Source organism: Centruroides vittatus, unplaced genomic scaffold (genome assembly GCF_030686945.1).
Source record: "Centruroides vittatus isolate TY-2023 unplaced genomic scaffold, ASM3068694v2 contig_342, whole genome shotgun sequence".
In the NCBI taxonomy this organism is placed as follows: Eukaryota; Metazoa; Arthropoda; class Arachnida; order Scorpiones; family Buthidae; genus Centruroides; species Centruroides vittatus.
The window spans coordinates 71,877-97,607 of NW_027122167.1; the positions used below are offsets into that span (position 1 = coordinate 71,877).

A 25,731-nucleotide genomic window follows, 5' to 3' on the forward strand; every position below is an offset into this window, starting at 1 on the left:
GATATGTTTTTAACAAAAACTCAAATAAAAAATATTAATGAAGGAAAGAGAATAAAAATAAGTAGAACACAATTAAAAAAGAATGGAGGTTTCTTACCATTTTTAATTCCAATTTTAACAACTTTAGCTACAGGGGCCTTATCAGGTGCAGCAGGATGGGGAGTCAAAAAAGCTTTAGATAAAGTAACTGGATCAGGATATAATAAAAAAAGGCGGTCTCCTTCTTCCAAAAGGCCCTTTAGTCCAATATGGCCAAATTTCAAACTAGGGAAAGGAGTAATTCAGAATTGGGAATATCCAATGAGACGATAAATGATAATATAAAAAATGAAAAAGGTTTTAGAGGTGTGTTTACGGTTGATCTATTACCGAAAACAATTAGAAAATTTGAAAACGGTATAATTAATTTAGATATTTCAACTGGAAATGGCACACACTGGGTTTGTTATTATAATGACCCCAAATATCCCTTCGTTGAATTCATTGATCCTTTTGGAGAATATAAGTTAAAAAATGTAAGATTGAAAAGAGAGATAATTCCGAAAGAAATCATAAAATATTTAAAAACATCTAAAAAAGAAATAAGATATAACTCTAGTTTTCTTCAGAATCCTACATCTGTTAGATGTGGTTACTATTGCATGAAATATATAGTAGAAAGAAATAAAGGTAAATCTCCCATTGAAGTTCTATACTCATTTACACAAGAACCGAGCGAGTTTAATGAGAATTTTGTTTTATATAAATGAAACTAATAGTCTTAGATTCGAAAAATGCTGATAAATCAGAAGACTTTACAATCGAGTTTAAAACTCCAATACCTGTAAGTAATTCAATATCAGCTCTGAAATCAATGTCTATGTGGGTTTCTTGGCATAATATCGATGAAAAATTTAATAACAATACCTTTAGATATTTTGATAAAACAAAGTGGTATGATGTAACGATAGAGAATGGAAATTACACTCTTCGCGAACTAAATAACTTTTTAGTAAAATTCTTTGGAATACCTCCTATAAAGTTTGGAATTCATTTTGCAACAACGAGATTTATAATTCATTTAGAACCTGGATATAAAATTGATCTGAGTAAAGGAAAACTCCACGATATTAGGTTTCGAACCAAAGATATATGAAGATGAAGAACAGAAAAGAAAATACATAGCAAATATTTCAAAAGGAATCGATGATATTCACATTCATTGCGATGTAATCAGTGGAGTAGAGTACAACGATTTCACGAGTGATATTCTTTATTCTTTCACACCCTCTCATCCACCTGGAAGTTTGATAAAAATTGAAGAGATTAATCCCATATTTGCTGACATTAATAGAAATCATTATATTTATAGAATTCGAATGTGGATAACCGATCAGGATGATAATTTAATTGACCTTAATAAACAGAGAGTTGTTTTTCATTTAATTTTAGACTAAATAAATGAATTATAATAAACACAGACTGTTAGTTCGAAGTAAATAATATTATGGTGGAAATATATTTATCGATGCAATTTAAACAGCTGGTAAGAAGTTATTAAAAATAATAGACAGCCAAGCAAAATCTGTGGTTGAGGATAAGACAAAGCAGTTTGTAAAAAATAAACTTGAGAGTATTTTATCTAAAAAATCTCCAACTGTGGGAGATAGAGTAAGGAAAATTTTAACTAAACAAAGTTCATATGGAACAGGATTTAAGAAATTTTTAAACTAATAAATGGAAAAAATTTGGGATTTAACTCTTCCTAATTATTTTAACAATGAAATCGAAAGTTTTGAGTACAAACAGTATAGAGAAGATAAAGTCACTGTTGATGAAAAGGAATCAGCGAAATATGAATTTAATATTAAAGATGTAAATGATATGATTTTATATTCCAGTGGATATATCTGCCCAGAACAAAAATTAAAAAACAGGATGGTTCTTCGATTAGTAGTGATAACGTAACTTTGGTAAATACTGGAAATTTATTCTCGAGATCTGAATTACACATTGGTAAAACACTAATTGAAGAAATTGAATTACCCTCTTTAGTTCATCACATTAACCGTCTTATAAACTTTACAAAAGATTATTCTACTTCCGAAGCAACCAATATGCTGTTTTCATTGACACCTCAGAATCACCAGATAAGCAAGTTTGATATTTGATGGACCTGATGATCAATCTCTCGGAACTAAAGAAAAAATGGATACCTTTCTAAAAGGATTAAAGAAAAATGCAAATTATAACGAAGGATTTACAGAAAGATGGATATTAACTAAAAACAGTAAGAAGATCAAACTGTGGATACCAATTAAACAGATGTTTGGATTTTTCAATGACTTTAGGAAAATAATATCAAACATTGATGTTAGATTTGTGTTCTGGAGAAATTCAAATAATGATATGATCTATACCGATGTTATCAATCCGAATTATAAAGTTATAATATCTGATATTTCACTTTAGTTACCACATATTAAACTATACCCAGAACCTCAAGTTAATTTTAATAGTGTATCTCTAAATCCCTCATCTGATATAGAAATTAATTGGTGTTCTGTTAGATTAATTAAAAGTAATGTTCAAAATGGTTCTAGTGGAACAATAATTGTAAATACAACCACAGATGAAATCAGAAATATTTTTGTAATCCCACAATATCAAGAAAAAGAAAACGATCAGAATCAAAATAATATGATATTTGATAACTTAGATATGATGAGATGTTGGTTAAGAATTAATAATGATAAATATCCAACAGAAGATTATAATGTTAGCTTTAAACCGGGGGAATTAGATTATTCAAGATATTATTTTGATTTCTTAGTGGGAGGATTAAATACTACTAACACAGAGTCTGGTTGTTTAGTAAGTTATACAAACTATGGAAGACTGTATCCAATAATTCATTTCGATGTTTCTAATCACCCCTCTTATAATAATGTAGATAATTTGAAAGTTGAATTCTTTTGGCAATTGAGAGAAACACCTGCTAAACCATATAAATTTTATTTCGTTTTAGTTGAGCAAAGAGAAGGAATTATGAATATGTACAACAGGACTTTTAAAACTATTAAAACTTTAAAGTAATTAAATGGCGTGGTTTCCTTTTGGTCATTATTATGATTAAGTAAAAGAAGGTCCTCCTGGTCCTTCAGGTAATGGTTTCAAATTAACGTATCTTGGAAATTATGATATGCAAAATAAGATCTTAAAATATTGCGAACATTCAACAGAAAAAAACGATGCTGCAACTAAGGAATATATTGATAATAAATTAAAAATAATCAATGAACTAAATAATGATTTTCAATTTTTTGCTAAAGAAAATGCTAATAAATTAAAAATATTAGAGGAAGATCACATAACGGATAAAACTAATTCAGAAAAAAATATTGATGAATTAAATTTAAACATTAATAATTTCATAACAGAAACGAGTAAAAAACTTCAGACATTGGATAGTAGATGTCTGAAAATGTATAACGGTGCATTCAATGCAAAAAATAAAAGAATTGGAAATGTTGATGATCCAGTGGAAGACAAAAATGTTGTGAATAAAAGATATTTGGAGAATAATACTTTAACAAAAAATAATGAGGATGCGTTTGATGCAAAAAATAAAAAAATAACTAATTTAAAAAATCCAATTAATGACACGGATGCAGTTACAAAATCATATCTCGAAGATTATTTCAAAATTAACCATTCTTTCATTTTAAGAGGTTTTCTGTATTTACCTAAACCAGCTGATAATAAAGAATTTTATTTAACCTTAGGTGATCTTCATATTGATGATAGTGATATAAATAATTATGATAGAAAATATGTGTTAGAATCTAATGGTTTCATTAGTAAGATTTATTTCACATGTAATTTAACAATATCTTGTTTATCTGTGGGTATATTTATCAATGGAAAATTAGCATTTTCTTTTAAAAAAGAGAAAAAAGAAACTTATTTAGTCATAAATGAAACTATTCCATTCAATATAACAGATATAATTACAGTTAAAACTATAGAAAAAAATCCATCCCATGAGGAAGTAGATGATGTTGAGAATTTCTTACAAAACATTTTAAAATATACTATCTCAATATTTATAAATTATACTGATTAATTTTTTCCTATATAAATGGAGTCATTGAAGAAACTAAACAATATTGGAAAACTTCAAAATATTCCAACAAAGAAATTATATGAATTGGAAATTGATTACGAATATCCAATTGAATATATTAAAACAATATCCACTCGCTTTGGTGAGAAAAATTTAGTAGTTCTTAGGGATAGAGAATTGGATGAATTTCAAGTTTTTCTTTCTGATCGTTTTAATAAAAAATTACAGAATGAAGATTTAAAAGAGATGTATAATTTTAAATTTGTATATGGGGTATGAGAGATTGTGGGAATAAATATAAAGCTCATATTATTGAGTTTGTTTGACTTTTTTTATATTTTCTTTTTATAAAATAAATTAATGAGATTTAATTTTGTTTACCTTTATTGATTTTGTTAAAATTCATTAAATTTAAAAGAATTTAAATTCAATGAATTTGATTAAATTTTTGTTTAAATTCAATGAATTTTAGTATTGATTTTGATTAAATTCATTTAATTTTAAAAATTTAAATTTTGAGGGCAGAACTCTCATTTTCCTACTACTGACCGGTATTGACACCCTCGGAATTTGGCACACGCACACACTGACACACCTACCTGGACCATCCATCAGCTACTCGTATCGAGCTATTTGACTAAATGGATTGTTTTAAAATTTAAAAAGTAAAGAATATTTTTTGTTATTTTTATGTACGTTTCTTTACAAAGCTATATTTTAATTATAATTTTTTTAAAAGTATATTAATACAATTGAACAATATATTGTACCAGGTATGTATATCCATCGCAATTTTATTTCACCGAGTAAGTTTTTATAATTTATTTTTAATTTTTAGCCCTTATATCGTGGCTAGCGATTCAGAATGTAATTGTGATATTAAAATACATTTAGAGAAGTCTACAGTTTTTACTGGCTTATCGAACAAATGAATACGAATGGACCCCAGTGATTCTTAACAGGGGGGCCGCGGCCCCTGGGGGTCCATAAGAAGATTGCCGGGGAGCCGCCAAATTATGCAAAATTTCCTTCGGAATATAATAAAAAGAAAATTGATGTATAACCGAATATCGTATTGAAAAGTGAAATAAAAAAAATAAAGTTTTCCTATTTAGTTTTTTTTTTTTGTTTTTTATTTTTTCCTACATACCACTTTGTTAGTACAGAAGAAATAAATGAAAATATTTACTTACACCGCAGTATTTACTTCTTTTATTCCAAAGTAATTCTAAGAAACTATTAATGATTGGAATTTTAAAAATAATTATGCAAAAATAGTAGGCTTAGTAGTAGGGTTAGAAAATTTAAATATTTTTTGCAAAAGTTATGCAAAATCTTTACGACAAGTTGTGGGTGTTTTAGTTTAGTTTTAGCATCGGCTATGGATCTAATAATAGTGCATTTCTTTCTTATATTGTGTGTTTAGTTTTAATTATTTATAATTAACCCACAAAAATGAGCAAAAAACAGAAAGGAACATTAGAAATTTTTTTTCGTGTAAGTAATCACGGACCGAGACCTTCAAAAAGAAAATATACTGAAAAAAATACTAGTGAATGTTCCCGACGATGATACAGTGAAAAACGCAACAGAAAAAAAACACAAGTCCTAAACTAAAGGTATAAAATTAAGTAACATTAAAATTAGAAAATACGATCGTGATTATATCAAATATGGGTTCGTAAGAATAGAAGTTCAAGGAATTACAAAATCACAAGAAATCTCGTTAAATTATTTTCGAATATTTTTTGTTTTTTCTATGAATTTTTAATTGTTTATTTTATTTTTTGTTAAAAATAAATGAGTTTTTATGTTTAATTGTGAAGTTTGAATGTTATTTAAATAGAGAATAAAATAATAAAGTTATGATTTACATTTATTTTATAAACAAATAAATGTAAATCAATAATAAAAAAATCAATTTATTATACATAAATTATCAAATATAAATAATTATTTAAAAAATGAGGATCACAAAAAATTATGAAATATTTGGTGGGCTGCGAGTATAAAAAGGTTAAAAACCGCTGCCCTAGACCATCACTGACGCGCAATTAACTGGCTGCCCCTGGAAGTCGGCTTCTTACAGAAACACAGCTTCCCTATCATCAAATGTCACGGCACGCCACTGATGTACAGTTAATTAAAATGAAGCTATGTCTTACTTTTTTCCATACAGCTGTGACATTATCCATCCATATTCCACATTCGGTTAGTCTTCCTCTTTCTTCTTCAATTTTTGAGGCATTGTTGTCTTTTTCTTGAAGAAGCAGGAAAGCCTAAATTCAAATTTGAAAAACATTTAATGACATTGGAAAACAAAAAATTGACTCCAGTCTAACAGAATAAAAATTATACAAAAGGCGATCTGTCCAGGAATTGTCTATCCCTTTATGTAATCATCTGCTCACCTCATCATGGATATGATAAAACTTACGATGGATATGAGTCAAGTTATTTTAAAAACAGGTGCTTCCTATATACAGAGTCCTATATAAATCTGATAGTTATCAGTTTTATATAAGACTCGAATAACATTATCGTTTAGGACTCGAGAAAAAACGTTAATTTGTTATAAGTCATGCTAACTGAAATAATATGGTGTCAAATATGTTCCCCATTTTGAACACAAAATTTTTTAAATAAATGCCATACAGTTGCATTCGCATTTTGTAAAATCCCTTTAATGACATATATGAGAATTGTGTTTTTCTTAAGTTTAATCAAAATTAATACAAACTAATTGTAAATAAATTCAGAAAAATTCCAATCAAAAGTCTAAAAGTTCATGATCCGAAAATATTATTGTTGTTTTCCAGAAGTCTACAATCTAAACCAGAAGGTTCTCTTCCAAAAAATTGTAATTTAAGTGATGCACTTAACATTATTTTTCTTGAATAAATGAAGCTAAATCGGTATGATGTTGAAAGGTGAAATTTGTTATTAACTTTTTAAAGATAAATACTTTTTTAAGGTGATACAATTTGTACAAGATATTCGAATATTGTGTTATCGGATATAATCCAAACGAACTCATAGAACAATGAACAAACCAGTTCAAAACATTAAAACATCGAATATTTTACTCCTCGGCCATGGTTGTTAAAGTCAATAAATTACTAATTGTTTTATAACCTTGTTTATATAAGCTATCTTTTTGGTTAGAATTCGGTTCAATTTTATTTTCGTTGTATTTTTTTATACTCAAAACTATGTTTTCCTTAAAATCTAACAGGTTGTTTTGTCAGAGTGATTGCTATAATTACATTATACAAATTTTGCGATTTAGCCGCACTGTTTCAAACTTAAATATTTAAAATTTAACAATACACATTGCTCGAAACATTTAGAAAAATGTTTAGCTGAATGTTTAAACAAGATTGTCTTCTAGATAGAAATTGGAAAAATAGAATAAATAATGAGTGGACGATCAAACATTTGACTATTTACATGACGAATGTGCAAGGTAAAAGCATCACGTATAATTTAAAAAACAATACTAATATTATTATTAAATATAGGCCATGGTTACGATAACCGTAGGATACTGCATGATAAAAAACAAAAATTTTACAATTTTCATATGTTTTAATGTCAAAAGTAATTTTCATAGTTTTATCAGTATACCTTTCGAATGGAAACATTGTATGTGACAAAACAACTCTGGTAATAAATGCAGAAATTTCATTCATAATTAATTAGTATTGGACTCGAGCTGTCTCTTTGGCGTTTTGTTGTACATGGATGGAAAAATACATAATAAAGCAGCAATAAATAAGATAATAAATAGATAATAAGCAGCAATAATTTATTGTAACATCGTCACAATGCCGAATTGTAATTGTCAATCATAATTTTAATTCATTTAATTTAAAATACGTGCTCTCCACTCAAATTAGTAGTGGACTCAATTCTGTACATCATACTATTTCTTTAACAATAGAGACATTCAACTCATCAATCTTTTAGGGGAAAATATTTGAATTAAATTGCATTGGAAATTGGTTTGCAATAGAGGTTAATGTATAGTTATTCAGGGCCGGCTTCCCATACGCTTTCCGTATCTATTCTCGTCGTTAATCTGTCTAACTCGTTTCTCAAAATTGCAGAAGGACAGACAACAGATAGACAGTGGGAATTTATAGGTCTACAACTTATTTAAATCGCAGCTAAAGTCTAATTAACAGGGTAATTTTCTTTATATTCGGGTTTTGTAATAGGCAGGTTCCAGTACTTCTAATTCTAATTTACAATAATAATTTTTTAGATTAAGTATTAACATTCTATAAGAGTTTCTACATTTATATTGTAATAAGAATATCTAAAAAGAACACATTACCTGAAGACGCTTCAGTGAAACTAAAATTTCTGCAAAAAAATTTATTGCTAGTGAAAACATGGTAAGAGTGCTGAGAAAGATGTACACAGAAACAGTCATAGTGACAAATACAATTTCGGCATTTAACTGTCCTCCATTAAAAAAAAATGCGAGATATGCAAGGGAAGTAAATAATTTTGATATAGGATAAGCTAACGTTGTCGTCATATTATTTGCATATAAAAACATTCGAACTTTTTTCATTTCCTTCCTGCAAATACAAACATTTAATTAAAATAAACTTAACAAATTTAAAAGTATTTATTAAAAAATTCAAATTAGCATGACAGAACTGCAGTAAAATCTGTTTAAATTGGAACCACGTCGAATTCTCTTCCTATTGACTAAACAGGTTTCCATTTTTTACAATTTATTTTAGTATAGAAAAACACTTCACTCTGCAAGTTTTTTCTTTAGCTAAATTTTTTTCACTCCTGTTCGCCTTTAGACAGGTTTTACTGTAGTTGATTCCACTTACATTCTGATTTTTTTAAGTAATGCAGAATATGGCAATTCCCAGGTGTACATTTTAATCAATCTCATATCAGCAATCATTTCGTTCAACAGGTTCAATCTTTCATCTCTCAATATTGCTGCTTGTAATCTACCATAATAAATTATGTTATAAATATAAATGAAAAATATATAAAATTATTTAATAAACATTTAGTTGATAATTATATTTTATCAGTAAATATAAAGTAAAATTTTAAAATTACGTGTTGCAAAAATATATCTAGTGATACAGAATAATTATTATCAACAGTGGTGAAGTGAATGATTCTGATCTACTTGTTATAATGCAATAATATTACAATCAAATTAATAAGTGGTTACTAATGTTCGCTGAAAACATTTTTAAATATGAAATGACAAGTAAATAACTTTTCGATGATCTTTTTAGTCATTTTTTCTAATTATTTTCATTAAAAAATTGCATTTTAATGCATAGTTTTATTTCTTTATATAAAATGGATTGAAATATTTCGCATTGAAAAAATGAGCTTTTGAACCGAGCAAACTGATGGCGATCCCGAGTGAACTGCGCTCTTGAAATTCCCAGCAAACATCATATACTATCCTGGAGAGCTGTGACCGGAGAACAAAGATAAGGACTTTTTAGTGGCAACGGAATAACGTCAAAATTGTGAACTACAAACCATTTTAGGAAGCTCCTAGCCAAGTAAACAGACGTATAATCTTGTTGAAATACCTTTTTTTACGTTTCTATATACTGCGACTGGAAGAAATCACTCTCGAAGCATTTGCTGGTACTCCGTAGACTTCATGCAACCATCAGCCATCATGATAGATTTTCCGCACCATAAAATTGCAACTCAAACGATCATGGATCTATCACTAAGTTGCCGGATCAAGTACGTTTCCATTTCTTTCCTAGTGTGTCGCTCCAGTATCGTTGATATCTATCGGGTCCATCAAGCTTGGATTTCTTTTCATCACTAAAGATCATCGACGATCATTTTTCAGCTCAGGCCATTTGCCATCCGTTAAACTCCAAATGTTGCTCCATCTACCTTGATGACAAATATAGTGTGCGTTTTCTTTTAGCATATTATAGGTGCTCTGTTTCTTAAGAACATCGAAGGACAGTTGTTGAATGTCATTTGAGCCCTAATTCAGCTTTAATCTGTCGAAAGCTCATGGATCCGATCACTGCCGATTATTCGCTTTGTGAGAGAAACCAAACACTTTAGGAGACATGGGATTAGTGTTCCCTTAAACATATTCCATTAAATAGCAAACGTGAGTAATGGCAGTCTTTGTCTTCTGAATTCCATTCGCTATAGCATGATGCGGTCAGCTAGCAATAAGCAGAACATTAATTTGACCCCTCTCGTAGTCACTCAAGTCGGGACCAGTTCCCATGATCAATACTTAATCGACTGTAATTGCGAAAGTTTCAAACACAATACCTTTCATAATTGCGTGGTCCAAAAGTTTTCATAACGTAGCCGTCACGTATGTAGATAATTTCAATGAAAAACACGCAACATTAAAGAAGTGCTTTTAAAATTTTTTACGTTCGGTTTTACTTTTCTTCTGTAATTTTTTATATGTAATTGTCATCAAGTCATAAAACTGTCAGTAAAGATTTTTCATTAAATGAAATTTAAATACTACAATTAGAACGATAATAACACGTATTTATAACACAAAAGAATACAAATAGCAAGTACAGTAGAGAACCGAAAATCGGAATCAATTGGAGACTGGGGTTGTTCAGATTAGTGATTTGTTCCGATTACCGATTATGTACGAAAAAATACATTAACCTGTCCGATGTTCAAATTTTTCTCCGTTGCGTGTCGCTTCGTGTTGAATTTTCGTCGATTTTAAGCCTAACGAAAATTTTTATAATAATAATCGAGGCTATCGTATTGTTAAAAATTATTGTTTTATTTTGTACAAACAAAATAAATATATTGAAGAATATAAAAATATGAAACTTATACTTTAAAAGTAAATTTCGTATCAAAAACGTTCGATTCAGCACGACACAGTCCGACTGAAAATCGTTCCGATTACCGGGGTTCCGATTAACGAGTCTCTACTGTAGTCTTAAAATTTTATTGCATGGTTTATTCATAGATGAAAGAAAATGCGTTTATTATATTTACTTTTGTATAATCTCATTTTTAAAAAAATAAATAAACGCTGCAATTTTTAAGTCTCCCTACGACTAATTTTCTAAGTAAAATCCATAGGAAAATTGCATGCGTCACATGTACGCGAGCGATTAACTGTTACTAAATAATAAATTATGTTTTATTTTATTTATAGATATATTTCAATTGAATAATTTAAATAAATAATTACCTCAGTTTCGAATATAGTTTACCCAAAGCCAATTGTATAGGTATGAAGAAAAATATCGCCGAGTATCCTACTAGAATAGTCCATCCGTAATATTGCCACAATATCGCTATGGTTGTAATGATGAGGAAAGGATTTGTAACTAAATGGGGCATACCGTAGAGAGTCTGTAATAAAAATATAAATGCTACATATGTATCAAATATCTATCAATTTGATTATAACTAATATAAAATTTAATTGATTTATTTTGGAAATTATAAAATATAAGATGGACATATTAAGTTTTCATGATCTATTCTCTTTATACTATAGAAAATTTCGTTAATATGGCCGCTATAGAAGCACTGGATGCCAGATTATGAAAGTGATGGTTTACCAGTGTTTTGTATTTTTGCAAATTGCAGAACATTGTGTGTTCTCAATGTAATAGAAATTGCTGTACAGTACATGTTATATCTGGGCATGCTACCGCATTCTTTCGAATTGTTACATACACTGGTTTATCCTTGTGAAGATTACACAGTGCCTACCTATTCGATGCTATTGGTTGAGAAGCTCGCGATTTTATGTGTAAATATTTTGAAAATTACAGATATTATCATTTACTACACACTCAACTGTTCACCGACTTCTTATTCTACCCTGAAATAGTTATTGTTTTATCAAACAATATTCAAAGAACTGATAATAATCTTAATTTTTCAAAGATTAATGTATGAGATTTTTGCAGCTGTGGTGAAGAAAATGTGGAATTAAATTAACAGCGTTTCCTTTACAATGCCATAAACAACAAAACACTTAAGATATATACCGATCCGGATCTCGTGGAGGGTAACCTATGTCCCGATCCGATCGTTGTCGTCGTATGACTCGAGGAAAGTATTCTCATAGACGCCAGCACTCATTTAGGCAGGATTTTGTACCTCTTACCGGAGTCCTACCGTTCAAACCCGAAAACGCTGGGAAAGGATAGAAATCAGAGACATTGTCTCAGTTACAGGTGTGTTGGCCAGATCTTCGGGTTCGTGCGGGAAATCCGCACGTAACTGTGGTCCGATTCTAAGCCTAGTGATTGAGAATTTGAAAAAAAATGTCCTACGCTACCGTGATGAATAAAAGCAACATATGACCGAGCGTCACCACTATAGTTATCAAGCAGACCCTTGATAAGAAGCTTAACAGAGAGGGAACGAGCGGTAGCCACGCTGTCATCATTTACTCAAAGGGGAGCAATAAATCCGACCAAAAGTTCTATATCATCCATCAGGACTTTTGTTGCAATCAACTGTATTCGCTAGTTATATTTAAGATTCTGTTTTATCTACTAGCGCGATTTGTAACTGTACACGCGCATCAATTTCTTTGTCATCAGGATTTTTTAACGTTTAATTTTATGCAAATTTGTCACTGATTGTATCACTATTATATTGCGCTATGTCTAATATGTAATACTCGGGCTTCGGATGCTCCTCGCATTACTATACGCTGTGTTTTTCATGTTCTCATATGGAATATGCATTTATTACTGTTCAAATCATTGGTTACTGTTTTAATTTTACCCGAAAAATTGTAATCATTTTATCGGCTTTGTATATGTATCATGTACTTGTCTGTAACTGTATCTGCACTTGTAACTATTTATAATTAGTAAAAAATGCGATGCGGGAACCCACGACTTCCCACTTCGTCCTCTTCCCTTTCTTTTTCCCTTTCTTTCTCATACTCCTCTCCATCCTTACTCTCATTCCTCAATTCCCCACTTCTTTTCTAAACTAGGTAATACCTTTGAGGTGCCTGGTCATCACCCCCTATATACTATCTACCATGCTTCTCAAATATACATTCAAAGGATAGATAGTAAAATCACCAGAAAACTGAATGTTGGAGCTCACGTGGTGGAGGCAATAAGTAGATTTGCGAGGGATAAGAGGATGTTCGAAAAGGCAAGTAAAGCTCTATATAGGAATGGTATGGTTCCTGTGCTTAGGGATGGTAGCATAACCAAGTTTTGCTACCATCCCTAATTGCTTAGCCTAATTCCCTGCATAGAAAAGTTTTATATAAAATAGTATAACTTTTAAACAGTTTTTATATAAGTTTTAATAAAAAATTAATTTAAACAGGTTTTTTTATTTTAATGTTTAAGGTTTCTCAAGAAAGAAATAAATTCAACTTTTAAAATTTTTTTATAAAGTGTAATTATTTACACCTTAAATATATATTAAATTTATATTAATGTAAATTTATACAAATTATAGCAAAATATATATAATCTTACTAATTAACCGTAAGAAATGTCAAAAAGGATGCATGACTGCATCTGAGATGATGTATTAGAGAGGAGTGTGTGACAAACATGTAGATACTGTGTGAGAAATAATTAAGTACAGGAGAAGTGTACTGCTAAACAGAGTGCGGTTGAAAAAGTGGAGAAATTGGCCCTACGATGGATCGGCTATGTTGACAAAATGAAAGGAGAAGAACTGTTGATAAGAATAAACATAGGAAAAGTAGTTGGAAACAGCAGTAAAGAAAGACGAAGAAAGTTTTTTGAAAACAAGTAGCTGAGTATTTGAGACAACGTAAGAAAGTGAATGTAAGAAAGTGTGCTAGAAGAGGCAGGAGTGTGTCTGAAGCAAAAAGAGTGAAGAGAAAGTTAGGGGATACATGGTATGTAAGACTGCAGTCTCCTTTTGCCTGCTTCTCACCGTTTACGGATTATCAGACTGAGGTTATGTATGAATGTACAGTATATGTATGGATAGTTCCAAACCATACTGGTGTTATAAGTGCCGGAGTAACGAACTTCTACAATACTTTTCTATATCGACTTTGTTACAATTGTTATTTTAATTTCTGTTATCTACCAGAACAAATTTAAAATAAAAACTTTAATTTTAATACCGAAACATTGAAAATTGTATATTAACCTCTAATTGAACAACGTTTAGAACACATTTTTATCGTCGTATTAACGACACATAAAAATATTAATTGTATATTATAATTTTATAGAAGATTTTCTTCAACTTACACCTAAAAATTTGCTGACATCATTTGCTAGAAGATTTACCATTTGTCCTACATTCGATTTTTCAAGAGACGAAGGACTTAGCCTAATTGCCTGCATAGAAAAGTTTTATATAAAATAGTATAACTTTTAAACAGTTTTTATATAAGTTTTAATAAAAAATTAATTTAAATAGGTCTTTTTATTTTAATGTTTAAGGTTTCTCAAGAAAGAAATAAATTCAACTTTTAAAATTTTTTTATAAAGTGTAATTATTTACACCTTAAATATATATTAAATTTATATTAATGTAAATTTATACAAATTATAGCAAAATATAAAAAATCTTATTTATATAATATAAATAACAAATATTAATTTTTTTGTCATTTAGATAACTAGTACTATTGGACACTTACAGTTGGAGACGAGTTTATCATCGATGTAGCACGAAAAATACAAAGTTGTATTCAATCAGAGCATTCACTTGTGAAAGTGATGCATTTGAAACAATTTATAAATGAAATAAAAGCTGCCTTGTAAACATACTTATACAAGAAAAATACGTGTGTTTAAACATTGATGATTTCTCATTTTTTATCGAAGTGCAGCACAGAACAATTTTTATAATTCGTCGCATTTAAAACCAGAATATTGTTAGATTAGAGTTTACCGGACGATTAGATTTCCGAGATAACATCCTAATTTAATATCGTAGAAATACATGATTATGATGCAGCAAACGCAAGTTCGTCTACAGTTCAAAACTACAGCGCATTTTTGTACCTGCTGATCACTGCTACAAAGATCAAGTATTCTGACTGAGTTTAGTGGGAAATTGAACAGACGGTAAAATTTTAGGTAAAAAGACACTATTTTTAACAGAAAGTTTCAAATGAATCTATTTTTATATAGAAACCGTATTTTATTATAAGAGAGTAAACCATTTTTGAGCAGCCTAACATAATTAACCTAACAATCTATCTGACCGAACTTGAGCGTTCAAGGTATTCAAATTTAGTACAACTGCGGTTCGTACTAATAGGAAGCTTGTACGATTTGGCAACAGTAGCGGTAATACCTCAGAATAAACCAGTGTGTACAGGTGAATCGTTGAATTACCGAGATTTTACTGTATATATATTTGGAATTATTCAGAACCAAAGCTTTTCAGGATTGTTGGTGTGTTTATTATATTGAAAATAAATTTTTTATTTTAACTAAAATGCTATAACATAAATACATTAAAGTGATATTTAGAAGTTTTTTCACTACCGTTGACTGTTGTAAAGAAATAAAAAAAATGTATTTCAGCAATGAGGTGTGAAAAGTCCATTGTCTCGTTTTTACTACTGTAATTGTTTGTACGTACGTCTCCGTTAACTATGGAAGTAGTGTTGCATAATGACAGATAATGCACATGGCCAAATCCAATCAATAGCATGCACAAAGAATAGCCGAAAAATAAATGCTAGTAATCAAGACCAAATAAAGAATATAAATGTAACACTATTTTAATAACACATAATAATTCTTACTCACCTTTCTATATATAACAGTGCAAAAAGCTACCTTTAATTTCATTCCATATATTTCTGTCATAAATACACCAGCATTATATGTAAACATATAAACCGCAGTTACAGCAAAAAATCCTACAAGGGATACATATATATTGTATTTATTCCATTCCAATCTGTTGTCAAAACAGTGTATTATTAATCCCAGCAAGTATGATTGGCCAGCAACTACAACTATGTCCTGCATAAATATACAAAATATACATAAATATCAGTTATTTCGACTATTCTAACACACGCTTAACCTATTTGAAATCATTTTTGTTTCATAACCACAATATAGTGCAGTTACACGAACAGTATGCATTATTTTATGCGTTTATTTGTTTTTCTTAGTTGATACACGTTTTTACACGTTACCTGAAATACGAAGGAGTTATACTGATGCATACTCCCATTTTAAGATGCTACGTTAACTCATTTGTAAATACATTAATTAAAGTTGTCTCAGAAAGGCAAACAACAGAAGAGAAATTAAATTCCGCTAACATAAATTACGGAATTGAAGGTATGTTTGTAAATTATATGTATTATTTAAACGGTTCGATGTTATATAGAATTTATGTACATTTCAAAATTAGCTGACTGAAGAGGGGCGTTGTAAGGCTCGAAACGTATAAAAACGCGTATCAACTAAGAAGAACAAATAAATTGATGAAATAATGCCTAGTGTTCGTCTAACTAAACTATATCGTGCTTACAAAACAAAAACTTACAACGGCACGGTTTCAAATTAGTACAAATTATATAAAATCATTTGTCATATTACCTGAATAAGTGCATATATAAATACAATTGAAAATTTCCATCCAAGAAATCGTAATACAGCTTTCAGTATGTTTGAATTTTTCTTTTGTAATTCTTTGTTCCATTCTCTGAAAATAAATTGCAATAAAACTTCACAAATAAAACACTATTTCAATGACTATTTTCCAATTTTTGTAGATATATAAGTTGCATACAGTTCTTTTAATACTATCGAATTATTAGAGAAAAATAGCCGACGCCTATAATGACGAAACCAGATATTATTTTTAAGGATAAGAAATTAATTTATAGGTTTACTTCAAAATAGAGCGTGAATCTTTAAAGAATGTTTTGACGTTCCTGTGATTTATGGTGGTGTTCCGAAATTATCTTTCTATATTTCAAGTTGCTCTAGATGTTTCAGGTTGGTCCAGTTCCTACTTAGATATATTAGACTAGTTTCATTGAAAAGTCCCATTATATCGTTCTTGGATGCAGATGTCGCTAACGCTATGATATAAAGGGCTTTCGGGGCGAATGATAGCTTTTTGACTCACTTTACCAACAACCACGACAGAGAGATCGAACTAAACTACATTGCACGCATATCATAAAAACATAGGTATCCTTCAGACCTCATCCACATTGTCATCCTTAAATATCAATCTAGATACAAGTCTAAAAAAGGACGAATCCACAAAGTCAACAGGCAAAACCAATATAATTCTAAAATTTACAAAGAAAAGAGCAAGCGAACTTAGCATCTCTTACACGAAAAACTCAACTGTATTTTCTTTATTACGAAATGCCAAGGACCACATCAACATACAGAATTCATCTATGGTGTATAGAATACATCATGGATGAAAATCTGTGGATAGAATACATGACTACATGATAGAATACAATTCTGTGTGTAGAGAATGTAGCCTGAATTCACGGATTCCCTCCTGCCGGTTCGTCGTACCGAATTAAAATAGTCAAATATCTTAACAAAAAGGAAAAAAAAAACACTTTAATCACACTTGATCATAAACGGTAGAAACTCAATCCTATGCAGTAACGAGACTCTTTTTATCCTTTCTTGTCCACTTTCGAACTCCACGACTTCACCTCTGTTCATTAACTCTACCGTCCTCCCTCCTCTAATTACACTCTCCTTTTACCACATTTTTCCCTGTCTCTATGTCTCGTTTTACCCGTTTTTTTTCTCTCCGTCTTTTTGGCTCTTTGTCTACTCTTGTTTAGCTACCTTCTTCTTTTTAAAACCCTTTGTCTACCTCTGTTTATTATTTTTATAACAGCTTGTGAAGGGATTGAATATGAGACTAAAAGTCCGCAGTTTGGAGGGGAGCAGGTTCAATATCACTACACTGTGGATATACAACAGAATTAACATGAGTTGGGTTTACATGAGCGCAACGGCTCCATCTCTTTACAAGCGTATTCAAGAAATTCGTTATTCTATGTAAAAGAGCCTTTCAAACAGCGTTAGTGACAGTTGCATTGGAAAACAATATAATTGTCGTCATCATCATCATCATCATTAACGCTGCGCTCATTGACCATTGGTGTTTGACACTTTTTCCACTATTTTCTTCCAATTCTCTCTATCCATTGTCGATTTTCTTAATTCCTGTACATTTGCTTCACACCACTTCTTCAAGTCATCAATTCATTCTCTATATGGTCTGCCTCTTTTGTTAGATCCATCCATAATACCATAAACTAAAGTCTTAATTTTTCTGTTTTCATTCATTCTTGTGATGTGTCCAAACAGTTGATATTTTCGTTGTATAATTTTTTGTAAGAGATTTATTTTTCATATATATCATAGTATAAAGTTCTTCGTTTGTGAATTTCTGCATCCATCCTATTTGTAAGATCTTTTTGTAAGAGTGTCTTTCAAATGCTAATATTTTCCTTTCCATACCTTTAGCTATTACCATGTCTCACAGGCATACAGGGCGCAGGAAAAAATGCAGGTGTTCAATACCTTTAATTTTGTCTGAAAACTAATTGCTTTACTTTTCCGGATTTTTTCCAATACTTTCAAATTTGTTTTTGTCTCGGCTATTCTAATTTTTTCTTCTTTTTTGCAAACCAGATTACACGTTAATATGCTTTCTAAATATGTAAACCTCTCTACATTTTCAATTTCTTTCCCATCTACACGGATATTTCTTGTCATGTTGTTATTAGCAAATATCATTTTCTTAGTTTTTTCGCTATTGATAGTCAGTCCATATCTTGTTCCTTCTTCATTAAGCAGATGTAATGTTTTCTCTAATGTTCTTCACTTTCTTTAATGATAACTATGTCATCTGCAAATCCCAGGTTATTGAATTTTACACCGTGAACTGATGTTCTTTGCATTTCTTGCGTCATCTGAACCATGACTCTATCTAAGAAACTTATAAAGATAGTTCGGGATATAGCATCTCCCTGTCTGGTACCAATTTTTGGTTTGAACCAGTTTTCTAGCTTTCCGCGCAATCTCATAGCTGCTTCTTCATTATCATAAACATCACCTAGCAGGTTTATTAGTTTATGTTCTACTCTATAAGATTTTAGCACTACCAAGGTGGCTTTTTGGTCTATGCTGTCGAATGCCTTCTGAAAGTTCATAAAGCAGGAATAGTTGTTTTTCTGCTTTCTTCTTGCTTTTGCAACTTAAAATGTTAATGCCAAAGAGAGCAAGATAAAGTTAATACTAATCACGGAGCCAGAAATCGCAAGTGTCTTGTCTTTAAATACCAGTGTGAGGTAGCTATAGCAAGAGTATGCGAATATTTAAAAAAAACTCCATTAACTTTATACAAATTAACTTGGATAGAGGGTCTAGTGCTAGGGACCACCTGGTAAAATATATCACAGAAAACAGTATAAATATAGCAATAATTCAAAAAGCATACAATATGGATAAGACCAACCCTGAACTACGGGCTACTTTAATTGAAGAGCTCACCAATGAGATAATGACCTCAGTTTATTTGGAAATTAATAATTCGAAATTACTAATAAACTCCACCTATTTCCTATCAAGTGGCAATGTTAACGAGCAGATTCCAAACATAAAATACCTTTTAACAAAAACAAACTACCCATCACTAATAGAAATAGACTCAACCTGCAGGTCTACAGCCTGGTGGAACGGGGTTGGGAACAGCCGTGTCGTTGCACTTCTCAATGTCATACTGAACAACATTACACTATAAAACACTAAAGGCCCACCTACTTTTTATAACCACCAGGGTTCTAGCCATATCGATCTCACACTAACCACTGGGAACATCGGACAGCATATTACAGATTGACCAACACTGCTAACAGAAACACTATCAAGATATAGATATATTACATTTTAATCCTCTCACAGGAAAACAACATCAAAGGAATACAGCAATAACAAAAAAATATAATATACATAAGGCAAATTGAGATAACTTATAATAATGAAGCACAAAGCATTCGATATAATTTACAATTAGACCTACCCATTAACGAAATAGTCGAAGAATACACGAAGAAAATCATACATTGCTTGATAAAAATATCTCTATGTACTCCAGACATAAACAGTCAGTTCCCTGGTAGACTAGCGAACCTACAGAGAAGACTTAAATAACGCGAGGCGAAAATACCAACGCTACAAACAACAATCCCAACGAGAGATACTAAGACAAGCATATACCCAGTTAAGAAATAAATACCAAAAATTAATCAAACGATCCAAAGCACACTCTTGGAAAGAATTCTGTACTGATGTAGAAAATCAAAACTCATAAGGCAGAGTATATACATTTCTAAAACACCAAAGCAATATCAACCAACAGACTGTATTATTAAAGGATAAAATTGGAAATAAATGTATGACTAGTGAGGATGAAGTAAAAACAATACTTGACTACGTTTATCCCAAGGACGAGCAAAACGCAGACAATAGCAATCATAGCACAATTCGTCTCTGCATTAATCAGTCATATCTCAAGGAAAATGACTCCCTGTTTCAGATACATGAGGTTCAAAATGTAATAAAAACACTTCAAAACAAAAAGGCACCCAGGCACGACAGGCTTCTTCCAGAGATAGTAAGGCATATATTTCAAATAACTCCCGATATCTTGCACAATATATCTACTATAGCTGTCTAAATCAAGCTAGCTTTCCAAATACCTGGAAGATGGCAATATGCAAATTAATTCCAAAACCTGGCACCCAAACTCTCAGTGATCCCAAAAACTTCAGGCCGATCAGTCTCCTACCACTTATAGGAAAAATTTTGGAAAAATTACTAATAAACGGAATTAATTATCATTTTCACAAAAATAACATACTTAATAGAAAACAATTTGGTTTTACCCCACAAAGTAGTACTGTAGACGCTCTATCTGCAGTTACCAAAATACTGTAATAAAAAATAGTCAAGATAACAAAGATTACTGTTTAATAATATCTCTTGATATCTTGATTTCTCTGCTGCGTTTGATCGTGCCTGGATTCCTAAGATACTTCACACATCACGCAGATATAACTGCCCAGAAAATTTATATGATCTAACAGTTAGTTAGTTACTTTAAAAACAGATGCATAACCCTAATACACAACAAGAACATTTATACCAGGAATGTCTCCCTGGGCTGCCCCCAGGGCTCTGTCTGTGGGCCAGGCTTTTGAAACATCCTAATGAACACAATATTTGATATCAAACTACTAGCACATTGCCTACTGTTTTGCTTTGCTGACGACTCCCTCGTAACAGTTGTTGCTGATAACATTAAGAGAAAACAAAGAAATATCAATCCTTCATAAAATTGAAACAGGGGGAAGAGTGCAAAATTACATTTAATACGGATAAAACTAAGTTAATGCTAATACACAAACAGGTAAGCACAAAAAACCTACGTTAAGACTACAAGGTAAATATTTAAAATTTCATGAAAGTATTAAATAGTTGGGTTGGACTCTTGACTCAAAACTCACTTGGAAAGAACATATAGATACAAAAATACAAAAAGCTGAGCGAATGCTGTTAATGCTACACAGAATCGCTACCTTACGTCGGGGTTTGGATCTAAACACATTACACACTATCTATGAAGGTGTCCTCCTCCCATAACTAACATACGCATGCCAGGTGTTGGGTCATGCGCTAAATAGCAACTATCTTTGTGAAAATTATTAAAATTCCAAAGAAAAATCTGCATTAAAATGATAAAAGGATACAGAACAATTTCAAGAGAGTCAACGTTGGTAATAGCCAATAAAATTCCTATAGACATACTCATAAAAAGTAAAATAGAATTAAACAACACAATAAAAACAAGCAGATTAGTCATAAATACAAAACATTATGAAATAAATTATCCAGCCAATTTCCGCGTCCTCCCTCACCTGTCATACACACATGCTCAAGCAGTACAGTAGTCAAATACACTTCTAACAAACGCTCCATCGGATTGCTCCAAATCAAAAAATGTTGTGGGAGCTGGTTTCTTTCACATCAAGGATAATAAAGTACTTCAACATTTAAGCTAGAACATCACTGCACAGGCAGAAATACTAGCCGTCAATCACGCACTAAGATACATTCTAAAATATAAATATAACAATACACTCATATGTATAGACTCAAACGTATCAATTGAAATTTTGAGTACACCTAAAATTAGCAGTAAACTATACTACAACACTCACCTACTCTTCAAAGCAAGTTACACCAAACACAACACACAAATCTCTTGGATAAAAAGCCATTCAGGTTGTGGCGGCAATGAGCTTGCCGACTTGCTTTTTTTTATTTATTTAGAGTAAAGTTTAAGAGAGCTGTCTGTCTTGCTGACAGACTTAGCCCTAAAGAAATGAAAGGAGCGAAGAATAAAAGTCGGAGAGTAAAGGGAAGGATAGAAGGTGAAGTCAGAGGGGATCACAGAGTCGCCTAAACCCGGCGATATTTAAAAAAACAAAATAGCAAAATTAGAATACAAAAATCATAAAATTTACAATTGTGGCTACTTTGCCAACAACGCGATTATCAAGGTAAACATTTAAACAATTTAAGCTTAACATTTGATAGTATTTACATTATTTACACAATATCAATTTTGTTGTATTGATCCAGATGCTATTCCGAATGTCTGCCAGTCTCTTCTTGAGATGTCAGTGTCAGTCTACTGTTCATTTTCGATGGTTTTCGCTTCTTCTTTCCTTTGGTGACGATAGCTTTCTGGTTGTTTTAATGAAATTGCAAAGATGCCTATATAGGGTTCTGTTTTGAGTCAATTCACTCTCTTTTGGTGGCCAATTACATCCAGCTATAACACACTGTCCTTGGAATTTCTCTCGTTGGTGTTCATATTTGCTACATTCGTAGAGATAGTAGGAGACATCATCTATTTTGTCGGTATCGGTGTCGCACTTATCGTTTTTTTTTTTTTCTTTTGCCGAAGCGGAAAAGATATGCGTTGAAATTTCCATGTCCTAGCAGACTCTGTATGACCTCATAGTTGGGTCTCAGATGTCTGTATGTTTGTTTATTGTTGGTTGTTGGTATGAATCTGTCTAGGGTTCTTCCAGTTGTGGAGTGTTCTTACTCTTCCTGCCATTGTTGTTCGAATATTTCTTTGATTTTGTTTTTGATAATATTGAGCGGTATTCTTTTATATGTGGTTGGAAGATTTTTTAATGCAGCTCTCTTTGCCAACTTATCCGCCATCTCATTCCCCTCGTTTCCCTTGTGTCCAGGAATCCACTGGAATTTTATTATTTTAATTTTGCCTAATTTCTGGGCCAGTTCAATAAGTTCGTTGGCCAGTTGTGTCCTTCCGTTTTGATTCCTCAGTGTGTGGATTACGACTCTGCTATCTGTGTAAACCTTTATTCGTCCCTTAAAACTCTGGAGTTTATTGTCTACGTGTTGCAAAGCCTTGAAGACTGCCCAGAGCTCCGCTTGAGTTATTGTGCAATGTTTAGCCATTTTTAAACTCGCCTGATATGTTTTAAAAATTTTTGGGTCATATATAACTACTCCGGCTCTGGAGCCTTCTACGTTCTTTGATCCATCCGTAAAAATTTTCCCTTGTTCTTCCTGGTTGTTATGTGTTTGTTCTATGTCTGCTTTATAACTGATCTCTCCTCTGGATGTCTAATTGTGTCCATGTTTTTCGTTGCTTTTTCCAGTTGATTTTCCTTTATTTTTTGAATGAGTTCACCAATGTCCGATGGCAATTTTCCCTTCTTGATTTTGTCTTCTATTTCTTTGCTGTTTCAGCTGTTAACGTCTTCCTTTATTAGGGACCATTCTCATACGAGTTGTTTGATCCTGAGATCTATTGGTAAGATATTTGCTAGAACCAACAATGCATCCGTTTGGGCCGTTCTGTAGGCCTTACAAAGGTTTATCATGAATTTCCTTTGTATTGATCGTAGTTTTCTTTTCGTTTCAACTTTGTTTGCCGATTCGCCCCACACCTGTACTCCATAGAGGATTGCAGGCTCGATCGCCGCTCTGTATATCAATCTTCCTGACCGGTGGTTCAAGCCCCAGACATTTCTAGAAATTTGCATGAGTGTGTTGCTTTTCTCAAGCATTCTTTGGTGGATTTTATTTATGTGTTCTTTCCAGCTGAGCGCCCTGTCGAAAATGATGCCCAGGTATCTCATCTCGTTCACATTTTTGATTCTGTTTCCGTTGATATATATGCCAATTTGTTTTTTTAAGTTGTCCTCTTCCTAATTTTTTTGAACACACCATGAGCTCACATTTTTATAATTTATTTCCAGTTTATGTGTTTGACTCCACTTGTTTATCTTCTCCAGGGCTCTGTTTCCTTCCTCTGCTAGCCTGTTGCAATTCTTGTTCGCTATCATTAGAACGACATCATCCGCAAAAGCCTGTATTTTTGCTCTTGCTGTTCGGTCGTATTCTTCTAACAGACTGTCGAATGCCAGGTTCCAGAGGCCTGGTCCACTTCTCGAGCCCTGTGGGCATCCTCTGGTAACCTGCTTTATAATGTTAATGTTATTAGAAAAGTAGCCTGCTTTTCTGTTACGTAAATAATTCCTAAGTATTTCTTTCATGTTTGCAGGGCATTCTGTCTTGTTAAGCCGTCTAAATACGCTCGGCCACCACAAGTAGTCGAATGCTTTTTTAAAATTAATGGAAATTATCATGGCGTGTTCTTCCTTCTCCCACGCATTTGTTATAAAATCTTTTACCCGGACGGCGGCTTGGATTGTTGACCGTCCTTGTCTAAAGCCAAACTGCTGTTCGTTAAGTTTGTCATTTTTCTGGAGGTGGTAATAAATTCTGTTTATTATTAGCCCATCCAAAATTTTCCCAAGTACTGGTAATAAACTGATGGGTCTGAATTGCTCAGGGCTGTTTGCGTTTTTTGTTTTTGGAATAAATTTAACGTTTGCTATCTTCCAATTGTTAGGGAAGTAGCCTATTTTGAGACAATTGTTATAAAGGAGGACGAAGGCAATTGGGACTTCTGTGCATGCAGCCTTCATCATTTCTGCTGAAATTCCATCCAATCCTGGTGAATTATTATTCTTTAGTGTGTATATAGCCTTCTGGACTTCCCTAAAAGAAAAGGGAATGTCATTTGTATTGGTTTGACAGCTATTGTGATCGATTCTGATTTCCTGTGAATGTCTGTATCAGTATCCAGGTTGTCGCTGGGGAAGTGGTAGTCTAATATTGTCTTTATATTCTGAGTGATATCAAAGTTGTTTTGATCAAAATTCTCGTTGGTAATGTCCGGTACATGCGTTTTCTTCCTTCCCCGGAAAGCCACTTGGAAGGGAACGTCCCAGGGGTCTTCTGTATGACTCTTTTCACAAAACTCCTGCCAACTCTTAGATCGTGTCTTGTTTATTAGTCTTTTAAATCTCTTTAATGCCTGTCTATATTCGTTCTTTAGTTGTTGCTGCCTGTCCTCGTTACTGTTTCTTACCATTTTTCTCCTTAGTCTTCGGACTTGTTTCTTCTGTGTCTCTAAGTCGTTGGTCCACCATGGTGTTTTCTTGGTGTTGATAATTTTGATTCTGGTTGATTGTATCTCAGCTG

The 25,731-nt window shown here is 31.8% G+C and overlaps 3 protein-coding genes across 3 annotated transcripts in view; all 3 read right to left on the reverse strand.

Annotated features, from left to right (window-relative positions):
* LOC136974134 (ATP-binding cassette sub-family C member 4-like) overlaps positions 1 to 25,731 on the reverse strand; it is a 118,512-nt gene that overhangs the window by 58,375 nt on the left and 34,406 nt on the right. The window contains exon 2 of the mRNA XM_067268935.1: positions 6,271 to 6,384. Coding sequence (XP_067125036.1) covers positions 6,271 to 6,300 — 30 coding nt within the window. The 5' untranslated portion in view covers positions 6,301 to 6,384. The remainder of the gene's footprint in view (positions 1 to 6,270; positions 6,385 to 25,731) is intronic.
* LOC136974127 (ATP-binding cassette sub-family C member 4-like) lies at positions 8,342 to 18,607 on the reverse strand. The gene is made up of 7 exons (XM_067268930.1): positions 18,592 to 18,607; positions 15,874 to 15,986; positions 14,356 to 14,445; positions 11,322 to 11,485; positions 8,962 to 9,087; positions 8,445 to 8,694; positions 8,342 to 8,347 (listed from the first exon to the last, which is right to left on the reverse strand). The coding sequence occupies exons 1-7, from the start codon at positions 18,605 to 18,607 to the stop codon at positions 8,342 to 8,344; spliced, it is 765 nt and encodes a 254-aa protein (XP_067125031.1).
* Positions 23,248 to 23,634, reverse strand: LOC136974128 (ribonuclease H-like). Its single transcript, XM_067268931.1, has one exon. The coding sequence runs from the start codon at positions 23,632 to 23,634 to the stop codon at positions 23,248 to 23,250; it is 387 nt and encodes a 128-aa protein (XP_067125032.1).